Genomic DNA, 17,500 nt, shown 5'->3' with positions numbered 1-17,500 from the left:
AAACATTGGACGTGTTTCTTTCCACCTGTTGTCTATGTTCCCCATCAGTAAAATGGGTACCTGGGTGTTAGTCGACTGGTGTGGGTCGCATCCTGGGACACTGACCTAAGGAGGCCTGGTCACAGAACGGGCCGCGGGGGCGTTGACCCCCGGAACTCTCTCCAGGTAAACTCCAGATAAACGGACATTGTGTGATGCGAGAACGTTGCCTACCAGACCACTGTTCTGTCACCCCTCATGGAGTGGGCGAAACCTCTTGTAAAGGTATATACACCGTGAAGTGTGTATTCCTTAGTGTATACGTGTGCCGTGAAGTGTGTATCCCTGGTTGTATATGAAAAGATGGACGTGTACTCAGCTAATTGTGGTTGCAAGGGTCGAGACTCAGCTCCTGGCCCCGCCTCTTCACTGGTCGCTACTAGGTCCTCTCCTTGCTTCACAAGCCTTATTATACCTCGTTTGCAGTCTTTGGCCGCCTAGCTTATACTCTGTCTGCGGTCTTCTTTGCCTTTTCCCGATCTTCATGACTTTACATTTGGAGGGGTTAAATTGGAGGAGCCAGTTGCTGGACCAGGTGTCCAGCCTGTCCAGGTCTCTTTGTAGTCCTGCCTGATCCTTATCTGATTTAATTCTCCTCATTAACTTCACATCATATGTGTATGTGTGTGTGTGTGTCTGTGCGTCTGTGCGTGTGTATCAGTGTGCATACATAGAGTTGTGTATGTCTGTATGCACCGAGAGGTGTCTGTACACCGAATGAGTATTTCTGTGTTTATACAACATCTAGGTGTATATCTCTTTATACTCTAATAGTTGTATATCCCTCAGTGTATATACACTGAGGACTTTATCTCTCTATATACACCGAGAGGTGTAATGTGTATACTCGTCGATAACTTGTACGTGATAATCAGCTGATAACCTGTACATAACTTGTACGCGATAACCTGTACATAACCTGTACTTAGATCCTTGGTTTCTTCTGGTGCCTCCCCCTTCCCCTCCTCCCTTGCGTTTCCCCCCTCCTATCCCCTTGCCATAAATCTCAAATCCCGTCTCCTCCCTTCCCCTCCCCCTCCCCTCCCCCTCCCCTCCCCTCCCCGTTGCCTTGCGTTTTTACGGTATTAGGCATTAATCGTAAATTCCAACACTGGGAGTTAAATTTTTTTTTTTATGGGGGGAAAGGAGAGCCGGAATTTTTTCCCCAAATATCTTGTTTTATGTAGACACAGAGCTTTGGGAGAGAGAGAGAGAGAGAGAGAGAGAGAATGATGTTAGAGCTCTTAGCTAGTAAATAAAGTTAGGAACCCTAAACATAACCTTGTAAAACCCTGTGTAAGAGGGAGAGAGTTTGTTACCTGGAGGCTGGTTACCTGGAGGTTATACCGGGGATCAACGCCCCCGCGGCCCGGTCCATGACCAGGCCTCCCGATGGATCAGGGCCTGATCAACTAGGCTGTTACTGCTGGCCGCACGCAGTCCAACGTACGAGCCACAGCCCGGCTGATCCGGCACTGACTTTAGGTATCTGTCCAGCTCTCTCTTGAAGGCAGCCAGGGGTTTATTGGCAATTCCCCTAATGCTTGATGGGAGGCTGTTGAACAGTTTTGGGCCCCGGACACTTACGGTGTTTTCTCTTAGTGTACCAATGGCGCCCCTACTTTTTATTGGCGGCATTTTGCATCGCCTGCCCAGTCTTTTACTTTCGTAGGGAGTGATTTCTGTGTGCAGATTTGGGACCATTCCTTCCAAGATTTTCCAAGTGTAGATTATGATATATCTCTCCCTCCTGCGTTCCAACGAGTACAAGTCAAGTGCTTCCAAGCGTTCCCAGTAGTTAAGGTGCTTGACAACTTATACGTACAGTAAAGGATCTCTGTACACTCTCTAGATCTGCGATTTCACCTGCTTTGAATGGAGATGTTAATGTACAGCAGTATTCCAGCCTAGAGAGAACAAGTGATTTGAAAAGGAGCATCATAGGCTTGGCATCTCTCGTTTTGAAAGTTCTCATTATCCATCCTATCATTTTCTTTGCACGTGCGATCGTGGCACTGTTGTGATCCTTGAAAGTGAGATCCTCAGACATTACTACTCCCAGGTCCCTTACATTATTTTTCCGCTCTATTGTATGGCCGGAGTCAGTAGTATACTCTGTTCTAGTTATTATCTCCTCCAGTTTTCCATAACGGAGTAGTTGGAATTTGTCCTCATTGAACATCATATTGTTTACCGTTGCCCACTGGAAAACTTTGTTTATATCTTCTTGGAGGTTAACCGCGTCCTCAGCAGATGACAGCCTCATGCAGATCCTAGTATCGTCCGCAAAGGATGATACGGTGCTGTGGTGTATATCTCTGTCTATGTCTGATATGAGGATAAGGAATAAGATGGGGGCGAGTACTGTGCCTTGTGGAACAGAGCTCTTCACTATGGCAGCCTCCGATTTAACTCTGTTGACCACTACTCTTTGTGTTCGATTTGTTAGGAAGTTGAAGATCCATCTCCCCACTTTCCGAGTTATTCCTTTAGCACGTATTTTATGGGCTATTACGCCATGATCGCATTTGTCAAATGCTTTTGCAAAGTCTGTGTATATTACATCTGCATTCTGATTTTCTTCCAGTGCATCCAAGGCCATGTCATAGTGATCCAGTAGTTGTGAGAGGCAGGAGCGACCTGCCCTGAACCCATGTTGCCCTGGATTGTGCAGATTTTGGGAATCCAGGTGATTTGCAATCCTGCTTCTTAGCACTCTTTCAAAGATTTTTATGATGTGGGACGTCAGAGCTATTGGTCTATAGTTCTTAGCTAATGCTTTGCTGCCACCTTTATGGAGTGGGGCTATATCCGTTGTTTTAAGTGACTGTGGAATTTCACCCATGTCCAAGCTCCTCCTCCATAGTGTATTTAGGGCACGTGAGAGGGGTTTCTTGCAGTTCTTAATGAAAACAAGAGTTCCACGAGTCTGGACCCGGGGCTGAGTGCATAGGCATGTTGTCAATGTTTTTTTCGAAATCTATCGGAGTTAGGGTGTGTATATTTGAAAGATAACAGAGGTTATCTACCGAAAGTGAATATCTTACTGTGTAGCTGTAGCTACTTCTGTCAAAATAGGTTAGCTTAGAATAGCAGATTCTCTCTCTCTCTCTCTCTCTCTCTCTCTCTCTCTCTCTCTCTCTCTCTCTCTCTCTCTCTCTCTCTCTCTCTCTCTCTCTCTATACAGGATTTGACAAGGTTAAGGATCCCTAGCATTACTGAGAAGCTCTCTGATTGGAGGGAATGAGTGTGGAGGAAGTGAATATATTTAGATATTTGGGAAGCGGATTTCCGGACAGATTGGGCATATGTCGGGAGTGTTGTTGAAGAGTGTGTGGAGAGGGAGTTTATCAGTGGAGACAAAGAACATGCACTAGAGTGTACCGTATGGGAGTGAGGAGTGAGCTTTGAATGTTGCATCGAGGAGGAGAAGATTGAAGGCAGTGGAGGTGCGTGCCATGGAGGGTATTGTGAGTTGTGAATTGTTCCAGTTATGGTATTGTGGGTTGTGAATTGTTCCAGTTATGGTATTATGGATTGTGAAATTTTCTAGGGAGGGTATTGTGGGTTGTGAATTGTTCCATGGAGGGTATTGTGGGTTGTGAATTGTTCCAGTTATAGTATTGTGGGTTGTGAATTGTTCTAGTTATGGTATTGTGGATTGTGAAATTTTCTAGGGAGGGTATTGTGGGTTGTGAATTGTTCCAGTTATGGTATTGTGGGTTGTGAATTGTTCCAGTTATGGTATTGTGGGTTGTGAATTGTACCACTCACGGTGTTGTGGGTTAAATATCAGTCTGTGGTGTGAATATTATACGGAGAATAAGGAGTGAAGAAATTGGAAGACTGTATTGGTAAATAGAAGTGAGTAGTGTTACGGTGTACTTGTGTAGTGTACTTGGATAATCCCAGCTACGTCATAGATAGGCTCCCTGACTAGCTATGACGTCACGTGTGGGCAGTAGGCCGTAGGCCGTCTTCTCAGTTCAAGGCTTCTCCTCAAGACTCGTAATTATAGGCCTCCAGACATCCAACGTGTGTATTAACTACTCGAAATGTTTTATTTATATTAAAATCATCCTAATTCTACTTAGGCTTAACTTAGATTGGTTAGATTAATATTTATTAAATTCTAACAAGATTAGAATTGTCTGCCTTTTATTTTTTATTAGCTTTTGGCCAACAGTAACAGCCTGGTTGATCAGGCCCTGGTCCACCGCGAAGCCTGGTCACAGACCGAGCCTCCGAGGGCGTAGTTTTGTATATTATGTATTAGCTCCGTATGGGTTAGTGAGGTCGCGCTTCCCTCCGCTCATCACCGGCCCATCTCTACCCACTCACAGTATTTCCGTTAATTCAGTTAAAACTTAACAAATGTGGAATGGAATTAAGAGGTAATGGTATGTGAATGTGAGGAGGGAAGGAGAGTGAGAGAAGAGGTGTTGGAAACGAGGAAGAGGAGAGGTGGAAGAGGCAGGAGATTGAAGAGGATAGATGGAAGAGGCAGGAGGATGAAGAGAATAGGTGGAAGAGGCAGGAGGATGAAGAGAATAGGTGGAAGAGGCAGGAGGATGAAGAGGATAGGTGGGAGGGGCAGGCTAGCAAAGTATATACATGCATTCTCTGTTTCTTAATAGTTCTTATTCCTGTTATATTTTCTTATTTCAAGAAACCTGGCCGGGGGAGGGGAAGGGGGCGACGACCCCTGAAATTAAAAATATTAATACACTAGGAATTAATTACGAACGATAAACTACTGGTAATCGCCTAGATAATGAGCCTTATCCCCCCCCCACAGTGCAGGTGATAGTTCTTGCAGCTAATTAATAACAGTCTGATTGATCAACTGCCTGAGTTGAATTAGGCAATTAGCAAGTGAGGTGAATTTGATGAGTTAATTGATTAAATGTGCTTGCTGGACCAGTGTAATCACCTGCAGCCTCTGAATGTTAAGGTTCATTCAGAGGAATGATCTTCTAGATATGATCTTGAGTCACCTTAATATATGTGATGCAGTAATGTTATTGTGGGTTGTGAACTGTTCCAGGGGGTATTGTGGGTTGTGAACTGTTCCAGGGGGTATTGTGGGTTGTGAACTGTTCCAGGGGGGTATTGTGGGTTGTGAACTGTTCCAGGGGGTATTGTGGGTTGTGAACTGTTCCAGGGGGGTATTGTGGGTTGTGAACTGTTCCAGGGGGTATTGTGGGTTGTGAGCTGTTCCAGGGGGTAGTGTGGGTTGTGAACTGTTCCAGGGGGGGAGTGTGGGTTGTGAACTGTTCCGGGGGGTATTGTGGGTTGTGAACTGTTCCAGGGGGTATTGTGGGTTGTGAGCTGTTCCAGGGGGTATTGTGGGTTGTGAACTGTTCCAGGGGGTATTGTGGGTTGTGAACTGTTCCAGGGGGGTATTGTGGGTTGTGAACTGTTCCAGGGGGTATTGTGGGTTGTGAGCTGTTCCAGGGGGTATTGTGGGTTGTGAACTGTTCCAGGGGGGTATTGTGGGTTGTGAACTGTTCCAGGGGGTATTGTGGGTTGTGAACTGTTCCAGGGGGGTATTGTGGGTTGTGAACTGTTCCAGGGGGTATTGTGGGTTGTGAACTGTTCCAGGGGGGTATTGTGGGTGGGGAACTGTTCCAGGGGGTATTGTGGGTTGTGAACTGTTCCAGGGGGGTATTGTGGGTTGTGAACTGTTTCAGGGGGGTATTGTGGGTTGTGAACTGTTCCAGGGGGGTATTGTGGGTTGTGAACTGTTCCAGGGGGGTATTGTGGGTTGTGAACTGTTCCAGGGGGGTATTGTGGGTTGTGAACTGTTCCAGGGGGGTAGTGTGGGTTGTGAACTGTTCCAGGGGGGTATTGTGGGTTGTGAACTGGTCCAGGGGGGTATTGTGGGTTGTGAACTGTTCCAGGGGGGGTATTGTGGGTTGTGAACTGTTCCAGGGGGGTATTGTGGGTTGTGAACTGTTTCAGGGGGGTATTGTGGGTTGTGAACTGTTCCAGGGGGGTATTGTGGGTTGTGAACTGTTCCAGGGGGGTATTGTGGGTTGTGAACTGTTCCAGGGGGGTATTGTGGGTTGTGAACTGTTCCAGGGGGGTAGTGTGGGTTGTGAACTGTTCCAGGGGGGTATTGTGGGTTGTGAACTGTTCCAGGGGGGTATTGTGGGTTGTGAACTGTTCCAGGGGGGTATTGTGGGTTGTGAACTGTTCCAGGGGGGTATTGTGGGTTGTGAACTGTTCCAGGGGGGTATTGTGGGTTGTGAACTGTTCCAGGGGGGTATTGTGGGTTGTGAACTGTTCCAGGGGGGGTATTGTGGGTTGTGAACTGTTCCAGGGGGGTATTGTGGGTTGTGAACTGTTCCAGGGGGGGTATTGTGGGTTGTGAACTGTTCCAGGGGGGGGTATTGTGGGTTGTGAACTGTTCCAGGGGGTATTGTGGGTTGTGAACTGTTCCAGGGGGTATTGTGGGTTGTGAACTGTTCCACGGGGGTATTGTGGGTTGTGAACTGTTCCAGGGGGGTATTGTGAGTTGTGAACTGTTCCAGGGGGGTATTGTGGGTTGTGAACTGTTCCAGGGGGTATTGTGGGTTGTGAACTGTTCCAGGGGGTATTGTGGGTTGTGAACTGTTCCAGGGGGGTATTGTGGGTTGTGAACTGTTCCAGGGGGGTATTGTGGGTTGTGAACTGTTCCAGGAGGGGGTATTGTGGGTTGTGAACTGTTCCAGGGGGTATTGTGGGTTGTGAACTGTTCCAGGGGGTATTGTGGGTTGTGAACTGTTCCAGGGGGTATTGTGGGTTGTGAACTGTTCCAGGGGGTATTGTGGGTTGTGAACTGTTCCAGGGGGTATTGTGGGTTGTGAACTGTTCCAGGGGGTATTGTGGGTTGTGAACTGTTCCAGGGGGGTATTGTGGGTTGTGAACTGTTCCAGGGGGGTATTGTGGGTTGTGAACTGTTCCAGGGGGTATTGTGGGATGTGAAATGTTCCAGGGGGGTATTGTGGGTTGTGAACTGTTCCAGGGGGGATTGTGGGTTGTGAACTGTTCCAGGGGGGTATTGTGGGTTGTGAACTGGTCCAGGGGGGTATTGTGGGTTGTGAACTGTTCCAGGGGGGTATTGTGGGTTGTGAACTGTTCCAGGGGGTATTGTGGGATGTGAACTGTTCCAGGGGGGTATTGTGGGTTGTGAACTGTTCCACGGGGGTATTGTGGGTTGTGAACTGTTCCAGGGGGGTATTGTGAGTTGTGAACTGTTCCAGGGGGTATTGTGAGTTGTGAACTGTTCCAGGGGGGTATTGTGGGTTGTGAACTGTTCCAGGGGGGTATTGTGGGTTGTGAACTGTTCCAGGGGGGTATTGTGAGTTGTGAACTGTTCCAGGGGGGTATTGTGGGTTGTGAACTGTTCCAGGGGGTATTGTGGGTTGTGAACTGTTCCAGGGGGTATTGTGGGTTGTGAACTGTTCCAGGGGGGTATTGTGGGTTGTGAACAGTTTCAGGGGGGTATTGTGGGTTGTGAACTGTTCCAGGGGGTATTGTGGGTTGTGAACTGTTCCAGGGGGGTATTGGGGGTTGTGAACTGTTTCAGGGGGGTATTGTGGGTTGTGAACCGGGCCAGGGGGGTATTGTGGGTTGTGAACTGTTCCAGGGGGGTATTGTGGGTTGTGAACTGTTCCAGGGGGGTATTGTGGGTTGTGAACTGTTCCAGGGGGGTATTGTGGGTTGTGAACTGTTTCAGGGGGTATTGTGGGTTGTGAACTGTTCCAGGGGGTATTGTGGGTTGTGAACTGTTCCAGGGGGGTATTGTGGGTTGTGAACTGTTCCAGGGGGGTATTGTGGGTTGTGAACTGTTCCAGGGGGGTATTGTGGGTTGTCAACTGTTTCAGGGGGGTATTGTGGGTTGTGAACTGTTCCAGGGGGTATTGTGGGTTGTGAACTGTTCCAGGGGGTATTGTGGGTTGTGAACTGTTCCAGGGGGTATTGTGGGTTGTGAACTGTTCCAGGGGGGTATTGTGGGTTGTGAACTGTTCCAGGGGGGTATTGTGGGTTGTGAACTGTTCCAGGGGGGTATTGTGGGTTGTGAACTGTTCCAGGGGGGTATTGTGGGTTGTGAACTGTTCCAGGGGGGTATTGTGGGTTGTGAACTGTTTCAGGGGGTATTGTGGGTTGTGAACTGTTCCAGGGGGTATTGTGGGTTGTGAACTGTTCCAGGGGGGGTATTGTGGGTTGTGAACTGTTCCAGGGGGTATTGTGGGTTGTGAACTGTTCCAGGGGGGTATTGTGGGTTGTGAACTGTTCCAGGGGGGTATTGTGGGTTGTGAACTGTTTCAGGGGGGTATTGTGGGTTGTGAACTGTTCCAGGGGGTATTCTGGGTTGTGAACTGTTCCAGGGGGGTATTGTGGGTTGTGAACTGTTCCAGGGGGGTATTGTGGGTTGTGAACTGTTTCAGGGGGGTATTGTGGGTTGTGAACTGTTCTAGGGGGGTATTGTGGGTTGTGAACTGTTCCAGGGGGTATTGTGGGTTGTGAACTGTTCCAGGGGGGTATTGTGGGTTGTGAACTGTTCCAGGGGCATTGTGGGTTGTGAACTGTTCCAGGGGGGTATTGTGGGCTGTGAACTGTTCCAGGGGGGTATTGTGGGTTGTGAACTGTTCCAGGGGGTATTGTGGGTTGTGAACTGTTCCAGGGGGGTATTGTGGGTTGTGAACTGTTCCAAGGGGGTATTGTGGGTTGTGAACTGTTCCAGGGGGTATTGTGGGTTGTGAACTGTTCCAGGGGGTATTGTGGGTTGTGAACTGTTCCAGGGGGGTATTGTGGGTTGTGACCTGTTCCAGGGGGTATTGTGGGTTGTGAACTGTTCCAGGGGGTATTGTGGGTTGTGAACTGTTCCAGGGGGGTATTGTGGGTTGTGAACTGTTCCGAGGGGGTATTGTGGGTTGTGAACTGTTCCAGGGGGGTATTGTGGGTTGTGAACTGTTTCAGGGGGTATTGTGGGTTGTGAACTGTTCCAGGGGGTATTGTGGGTTGTGAACTGTTCCAGGGGGGGTATTGTGGGTTAACTGTTCCAGGGGGTATTGTGGGTTGTGAACTGTTCCAGGGGGGTATTGTGGGTTGTGAACTGTTCCAGGGGGGTATTGTGGGTTGCGAACTGTTCCAGGGGGTATTGTGGGTTGTGAACTGTTCCAGGGGGGGTATTGTGGGTTGTGAACTGTTCCAGTGGGTATTGTGGGTTGTGAACTGTTTCAAGGGGGTATTGTGGGTTGTGAACTGTTCGAGGGGGGTATTGTGGGTTGTGAACTGTTCTAGGAGGGTATTGTGAGTTGTGAACTGTTCCAAGGGGGTATTGTGGGTTGTGAACTGTTCCAGGGGGGTATTGTGGGTAGTGAACTGTTCCAGGGGGGTATTGTTGGTTGTGAACTGTTCCAAGGGGGTATTGTGGGTTGTGAACTGTTCCAGGGGGTGTTGTGAGTTGTGAACTGTTCCAGGGGGGTATTGTGTGTTGTGAACTGTTCCAGGGGGTTATTGTGGGTTGTGAACTGTTCCAGGGGGTAATGTGGGTTGTAAACTGTTACAGGGGGGTATTGTGAGTTGTGAACTGTTCCAGGGGGGTATTGTGGGTTGTGAACTGTTCCAGGGGGTATTGTGAGTTGTGAACTGTTCCAGGAGGGTATTGTGAGTTGTGAACTGTTCCAGGGGGGGTATTGTGGGTTTTGAACTGTTCCAGGGGGGTATTGTTGGTTGTGAACTGTTCCACGGGGGTATTGTGGGTTGTGAACTGTTCCAGGGGGTATTGTGAGTTGTGAACTGTTCCACGGGGGTATTGTGGGTTGTAAACTATTCCAGGGGGGTATTGTGGGTTGTGAACTGTTCCAGTGGGGTATTGTTGGTTGTGAACTGTTCCAAGGGGGTATTGTGGGTTGTGAACTTCACGGGGGTATTGTGGGTTGTGAACTGTTCCAGGGGGGTATTGTGGGTTGTGAACTGTTCCAGGGGGGTATTGTGGGTTGTAAACTGTTCCAGGGGGTATTGTGGGTTGTAAACTGTTACAGGGGGGTATTGTGAGTTATGAACTGTTCCAGGGGGGTATTGTGGGTTGTGAACTGTTCCAGGGGGTATTGTGAGTTGTGAACTGTTCCAGGGGGGTATTGTGAGTTGTGAACTGTTCCAGAGGGGGTATTGTGGGTTGTGAACTGTTCCAGGGGGGTATTGTTTGTTGTGAACTGTTCCAGGGGGGTATTGTGGGTTGTGAACTGTTCCAGGGGGTATTGTGGGTTGTGAACTGTTCCAAGGGGGTATTGTGGGTTGTAAACTGTTCCAGGGGGGTATTGTAGGTTGTGAACTGTTCCAGAGGGTATTCGGGGTTGTGAACTGTTCCAGGAGGGTATTGTGAGTTCTGAACTGTTCCAGGGGGGTATTGTGGGTTGTGAACTGTTCCAGGGGGGTATTGTGGGTTGTGAACTGTTCCAGGGGGTATTGTGGGTTGTGAACTGTTCCAGGGGGTATTGTGGGTTGTGAACTGTTCCAGGGGGGTATTGTGGGTTGTGAACTGTTCCAGGGGGGTATTGTGGGTTGTGAACTGTTCGAGGGGGTATTGTGGGTTGTGAACTGTTCCAGGAGGGTATTGTGAGTTGTGAACTGTTCCAGGGGGGTATTGTGGGTTGTGAACTGTTCCAAGGGGGTATTGTGGGTTGTGAACTGTTCCAGGGGGGTATTTTGGGTTGTGAACTGTTCCACGGGGTATTGTGGGTTGTGAACTGTTCCAGGGGGGTATTGTGGGTTGTGAACTGTTCCAGGGGGGTATTGTGGGTTGTGAACTGTTCCAGGGGGTATTGTGGGTTGTGAACTGTTCCAGGAGGGTATTGTGAGTTGTGAACTGTTCCAGGGGGGTATTGTGGGTTGTCAACTGTTCCAGGGGGGTATTGTGGGTTGTCAACTGTTCCAGGGGGGTATTGTGGGTTGTCAACTGTTCCAGGGGGTATTGTGGGTTGCGAACTGTTACAGGGGGGATATTGTGGGCTGTGAACTATTCCAGGGGGGTATGGTGGGTTGTGAACTATTCCAGGGGGTATTGTGGGTTGTGAACTGTTCCAGGAGGGTCTTGTGAGTTGTGAACTGTTCCAGGGGGGTATTGTGGGTTGTGAACTGTTCCAGGGGGGTATTGTGGGTTGTGAACTGTTCCATGGGGGGTATTGTGGGTTGTGAACTGTTCCAGGGGGTATTGTGGGTTGCGAACTGTTACAGGGAGGATATTGTGGGCTGTGAACTATTCCAGGGGGGTATTGTGGGTTGTGAGCTGTTCCAGGGGGCATTGTGGGTTGTGAACTGTTCCAGGGGGTATTGTGGGTTGTGAACTGTTCCAGGGGGTATTGTGGGTTGTGAACTATTCCAGGGGGGTATTGTGGGTTGTGAACTGTTCCAGGGGGTATTGTGGGTTGTGAACTGTTCCAGGAGGGTATTGTGAGTTGTGAACTGTTCCAGGGGGGTATTGTGGGTTGTGAACTGTTCCAGGGGGGTATTGTGGGTTGTGAACTGTTCCCGGGGGGGGGGTATTGTGGGTTGTGAACTGTTCCAGGGGGTATTGTGGGTTGCGAACTGTTACAGGGAGGATATTGTGGGCTGTGAACTATTCCAGGGGGGTATTGTGGGTTGTGAGCTGTTCCAGGGGGCATTGTGGGTTGTGAACTGTTCCAGGGGGTATTGTGGGTTGTGAACTGTTCCAGGGGGGTATTGTGTGTTGTGAACTGTTCCAGGGGGTATTTTGGATTGTGAACTGTTCCAGGGGGTATTGTGGATTGTGAACTGTTCCAGGGAGTATTGTGGATTGTGAACTGTTCCAGGGGGTATTGTGGATTGTGAACTGTTACAGGGGGGTATTGTGGGTTGCGAACTGTTCCAGGGGGTATTGTGGATTGTGAACTGTTCCAGGGGGTATTGTGGATTGTGAACTGTTCCAGGGGGGTATTGTGGATTGTGAACTGTTCCAGAGGGTATTGTGGGTTGTGAACTGTTCCAGGGGGTATTGTGGATTGTGAATTGTTCCAGGGGGGTATTGTGAATTGTTCCAGGGGGTATTGTGAATTGTTCCAGGGGGGTATTGTGGATTGTGAATTGTTCCAGGGGGGTATTGTGGATTGTGAATTGTTCCAACCACTGGTTTCCCCATGTCCACTGGGAAAGCGCTGAACTCGTAAGGGTTATGCAGCGTCTGGAAAATTGAAAGTATCTAGGTATGATCAAAAGGAAAGGTAGCCTCGATTCCTGGGATCAAGAGCCCTTCAGCACCAAGGGTGAAGTGTTCAGCATGAAGCATCAGGAGTCCTTCACTAATTTTTCACTCCTGAAGGACTCTTCGCACTTAGTTTATTAATCATTTAGTTTAATTACACCTTAGAGTAATTAGAGCAGTTAACCTGGATTTTGGAGTAAGGTCAACCAGACTGTTGTTGTAGGCAGGTTAGTCACTGCCCTGGCTACTGACCAGCCAGACTTATTGTAGGCAGGTCAGTCACTGCCCTGGCTACTGACCAGCCAGACTGTTGTTGGGTAGGTCAGTCACTGCCCTGGCTACTGACCAGCCAGACTGTTGTTGGGTAGGTCAGTCTCTGCCCTGGCTACTGACCAGCCAGACTGTTGTTGTAGGCAGGTCAGTCACTGCCCTGGCTACTGACCAGCCAGACTGTTGTTGTATGCAGGTCAGTCACTGCCCTGGCTACTGACCAGCCAGACTTGTTGTAGGCAGGTCAGTCACTGCCCTGGCTACTGACCAACCAGACTGTTGTTGTATGCAGGTCAGTCACTGCCCTGGCTACTGACCAGCCAGACTTGTTGTAGGCAGGTCAGTCACTGCCCTGGCTACTGACCAACCAGACTGTTGTTGTAGGCAGGTCAGTCACTGCCTTGGCTACTAAAAAGCCAGACTTGTAGGCAGGTCAGTCACTGCCCTGGCTACTGACCAGCCAGACTGTTGTTGGGTAGGTCAGTCACTGCCCTGGCTACTGACCAGCCAGACTGTTGTTGGGTAGGTCAGTCACTGCCCTGGCTTCTGACCAGCCAGACTGTTGTTGTAGGCAGGTCAGTCACTGCCCTGGCTACTGACCGACCAGCCAGACTGTTGTTGTAGGCAGGTCAGTCACTGCCCTAGCTACTGACCAGCCAGACTGTTGTAGGCAGGTCAGTCACTGCCCTGGCTACTGACCAGCCAGACTGTTGTTGTAGGCAGGTCAGTCACTGCCCTGGCTACTGACCAGCCAGACTGTTGTTGTAGGCAGGTCAGTCACTGCCCTGGCTACTGACCAGCCAGACTGTTGTTGTAGGCAGGTCAGTCACTGCCCTGGCTACTGACCAGCCAGACTGTTGTAGGCAGGTCAGTCACTGCCCTGGCTACTGACCAGCCAGACTGTCCCTGGTGTTAATTACTGTCATGTTAATTACAGTGGTTCAGGGTGCATTGGTCCACATTCTCCCTTTATCTCCCTTCCTATCTCCCCCTCCGTTCCAGTCTCATCTTTCCGCCTTCCCTCCAGAACTCTCTCTCTCTCTCTCTCTCTCTCTCTCTCTCTCTCTCTCTCTCTCTCTCTCTCTCTCTCTCTCTCTCTCTCTCTCTCTCTCTCTCTCTTTGTCTGTCTCTCTCTTCCTGCTTCCAAGGTGAAGTCAGAGCCATTGAGAAGGCACTAGTGCCAATACTTAGGATATCACTGACAATACCCAAGCCAGGCTCTCTCTCTCTCTCTCTCTCTCTCTCTCTCTCTCTCTCTCTCTTTGTCTGTCTCTCTCTTCCTGCTTCCAAGGTGAAGTCAGAGCCATTGAGAAGGCACTAGTGCCAATACTTAGGATATCACTGACAATACCCAAGCCAGGCTCTCTCTCTCTCTCTCTCTCTCTCTCTCTCTCTCTCTCTCTCTCTCTCTCTCTCTCTCTCTCTCTCTCTCTCTCTCATGTTTGGGTTCTCCACGGAATTAATGATAATTAACTTGGACCTAATTTCTGTGAATCGAATGTGTAATGGAGGAATTGATGAGTGACACACACATCGGGGCCAGGAGCTGTGACTCGACCCCTACAACCGCATGTTAAATGCCAATGTTCTTTGTGAGGTTTTCCTCAAGAATTTGAGTATTTTTTCCGTACAGAGAATTTTTTTTTTTTTTTTTAAGTTTTTTATTTTTTTTATATACAATTTTTTCATTATTTTTCTATTCAAAGAAATTGTAATTTTTTCTGTTCAAAGAAATGGTATTTGTCGGTAGAAAAAAATGGAATTTTTTGGGATATAAAAAAAATCTGGGGTTGTCCATTGTAAAGACTTTTTTTTTTTCGTTATGTAGAGCAAAAAGGATATATATTTTTTTCGCTATGGTGAATTATTGTTGTTTAGACGAAAAATTAATGGATTTTCAACTTTTAAATGAGTGTTTTATTTTTTCGGTCCTAGAGAATTTAATTTTTTTTTAAGGCCTGGCTTGGCAGGGGGTTCAACCCCCCAGCTCTTCAGTGAGGTGTTTACAATCATTCCATTACTATGTCACCGGTCTTAATTACGAGTGATTTAAAGCAGAAGTTATTAACGTCCTTGATTTAAGGCGGAAATGATATTTAAGGTCCTTGATCTCAGGCGGAAGTGATATTTAAGGTCCTTGATCTCAGGCGGAAGTGATGATAAGCATCCTTGATTTAAGGCGGAAGTGATCATTAGCGTCCTTGATTTAAGGCAGAAGTAATCTTTAACGTCTTTGGAAGTGATCTTTAATGTCCTTGACTTAAGGCGGAAGTGGTAAATGACTTCTTGTTTGGAGGAATTTTGTGGAAAGCAATTAAGAAAGTCAGAATCAACTTTGTTGTTCTTGATGTTTGGTCCCCAGCTGCTGTTGCTGCTGCTGCTGCGAGATTCTTGTGAGGGGGGAGAGGAGAAGGGGGGTGGTAGGGGTAGGGGTGTGAGGTAGGAGGTGGGTAGGCCGGCCAGAAGTAAGGCTTTTATGATCTCTGTGAGTGTGTCTGGCCAGAGAGAGTGAGACTTGGGAGAGTATGTCTGGCTGTCTGCTTAGTGTGTGTCTGTGGCTCTCTGCTTAGTGTGTGTGTCTGGCTGTCTGCTTAGTGTGTGTGTCTGGCTCTCTGCTTAGTGTGTGTGTGTGGCTGTCTGCTTAGTGTGTGTGTCTGGCTCTCTGCTTTGTGTGTTTGGCTCTCTGCTTAGTGTGTGTGTCTGACTCTCTGCTTAGTGTGTGTGTGTCTGGCTGTCTGTTGAATGTGTGTGTCTGGCTGTCTGCTTTGTGTGTTTGGCTCTCTGCTTAGTGTGTGTGTCTGGCTCTCTGCTTTGTGTGTTTGGCTCTTTGCTTAGTGTGTGTCTGGCTCTCTGCATTGTGTATTTGGCTCTCTGCTTAGTGTGTGTGTCTGGCTCTCTGCTTTGTGTGTTTGGCTCTGCTTAGTGTGTGTTTGGCTCTCTGCTTTGTGTGTTTGGCTCTTTGCTTAGTGTGTGTGTCTGGCTCTCTGCTTTGTGTGTTTGGCTCTCTGCTGTGTGTGTGTGTCTGGCTCTCTGCTTTGTGTGTTTGGCTCTCTGCTTTGTGTGTTTGGCTCTCTGCTTTGTGTGTCTGGCTCTCTGCTTAGTGAGTATGTACTCACCTATTTGTGGTTGCAGGGGTCGATTCACAGCTCCTGGCCCCGCCTCTCCACTGTATCGTACTTTTTCTTAAAGCTGTGCATGGTTCCCGCATCCACTACTTCACTTTCCAGGTTATTCCACTTCCTAACAACTCTAAGACTGAAGATATATTTTCTAACATCTCTGTGACTCCTCTAAGTGTGAGTGTTCTTAACTCAAGTGGGATTTCATTCATGTTTGCTCACCTGTTATGACATCTTGAGCTGTCGTACCTAGTCTTGAAATTGTGTATGGTGGTTTCCTTCGCCACTTCCCAAGCGAATTCATTCTACTTGACTACAACCGTAACACTGAATACTTCTTAACTTCCCTCTCACTCCTAGATTTTTTACTCCATTTATTCTCTCTTCATTCTGAACTTCTCATTTCAACCTATTTCTACGTCCCTGGCTCACCATCCCTCAGTAATAAAGTACTGTTGACCCCTGCTGCTCATACTTACGTCCCTGGCCCACCATCCCTCAGTAATAAAGTACTGTTGACCCCTGCTGCTCATACTTAGGTCCCTGGCTCACCATCCCTCAGTAATAAAGTACTGTTGACCGTTGCTGCTCATACTTAGGTCCCTGGCTCACCATCCCTCAGTAATAAAGTACTGTTGACCGCTGCTGCTCATACTTACGTCCCTGGCTCACCATCCCTCAGTAATAAAGTACTGTTGACCGTTGCTGCTCATACTTACGTCCCTGGCTCACCATCCCTCAGTAATAAAGTACTGTTGACCGCTGCTGCTCATACTTACGTCCCTGGCCCACCATCCCTCAGTAATAAAGTACTGTTGACCGTTGCTGCTCATACTTACGTCCCTGGCTCACCATCCCTCAGTAATAAAGTACTGTTGACCGCTGCTGCTCATACTTACGTCCCTGGCTCACCATCTCTCAGTAATAAAGTACTGTTGACCGTTGCTGCTCATACTTACGTCCCTGGCTCACCATCCCTCAGTAATAAAGTACTGTTGACCGTTGCTGCTCATACTTACGTCCCTGGCTCACCATCCCTCAGTAATAAAGTACTGTTGACCGTTGCTGCTCATACTTACGTCCCTGGCTCACCATCCCTCAGTAATAAAGTACTGTTGACCGTTGCTGCTCATACTTACGTCCCTGGCTCACCATCCCTCAGTAATAAAGTACTGTTGACCGTTGCTGCTCATACTTACGTCCCTGGCTCACCATCCCTCAGTAATAAAGTACTGTTGACCGTTGCTGCTCATACTTACGTCCCTGGCTCACCATCCCTCAGTAATAAAGTACTGTTGACCGTTGCTGCTCATACTTACGTCCCTGGCTCACCATCCCTCAGTAATAAAGTACTGTTGACCGTTGCTGCTCATACTTACGTCCCTGGCTCACCATCCCTCAGTAATAAAGTACTGTTGACCGTTGCTGCTCATACTTACGTCCCTGGCTCACCATCCCTCAGTAATAAAGTACTGTTGACCGTTGCTGCTCATACTTACGTCCCTGGCTCACCATCCCTCAGTAATAAAGTACTGTTGACCGTTGCTGCTCATACTTACGTCCCTGGCTCACCATCCCTCAGTAATAAAGTACTGTTGACCGTTGCTGCTCATACTTACGTCCCTGGCTCACCATCCCTCAGTAATAAAGTACTGTTGACCGTTGCTGCTCATACTTACGTCCCTGGCTCACCATCCCTCAGTAATAAAGTACTGTTGACCGTTGCTGCTCATACTTACGTCCCTGGCTCACCATCCCTCAGTAATAAAGTACTGTTGACCGCTGTTGCTGCTGTTGCTACTTACGCACCATCTCTCAGTAATAAAGTACTGTTGACCGTCTGCTCATACTTACGTCCCTG

At 48.4% G+C, this 17,500-nt stretch overlaps 1 protein-coding gene across 5 annotated transcripts in view; it reads left to right on the top strand.

Annotated features, from left to right (window-relative positions):
- The window catches only part of inaD (inactivation no afterpotential D), a 368,665-nt gene that overhangs the window by 26,896 nt on the left and 324,269 nt on the right, over positions 1–17,500 (top strand). Inside the window, exon 1 of one of the 5 annotated variants that reach the window (XM_070101122.1) lies at positions 180–264. The exons of 2 other annotated variants lie outside the window; for them this stretch is intronic. In XM_070101122.1, the coding sequence (XP_069957223.1) occupies positions 195–264 (70 nt within the window). In that variant the 5' untranslated portion in view covers positions 180–194. Of the gene's footprint in view, positions 1–179; positions 265–3,464; positions 3,510–17,500 lie in introns of those variants that run through there. 2 more of the 5 variants (XM_070101127.1, XM_070101125.1) reach the window with 2 other exon arrangements.

This window comes from Cherax quadricarinatus, chromosome 76, assembly GCF_038502225.1.
Source record: "Cherax quadricarinatus isolate ZL_2023a chromosome 76, ASM3850222v1, whole genome shotgun sequence".
Taxonomy (NCBI): Eukaryota; Metazoa; Arthropoda; class Malacostraca; order Decapoda; family Parastacidae; genus Cherax; species Cherax quadricarinatus.
Note: the sequence above shows the minus strand (reverse complement) of the source record. Positions and strands in the feature narration are given on the sequence as shown.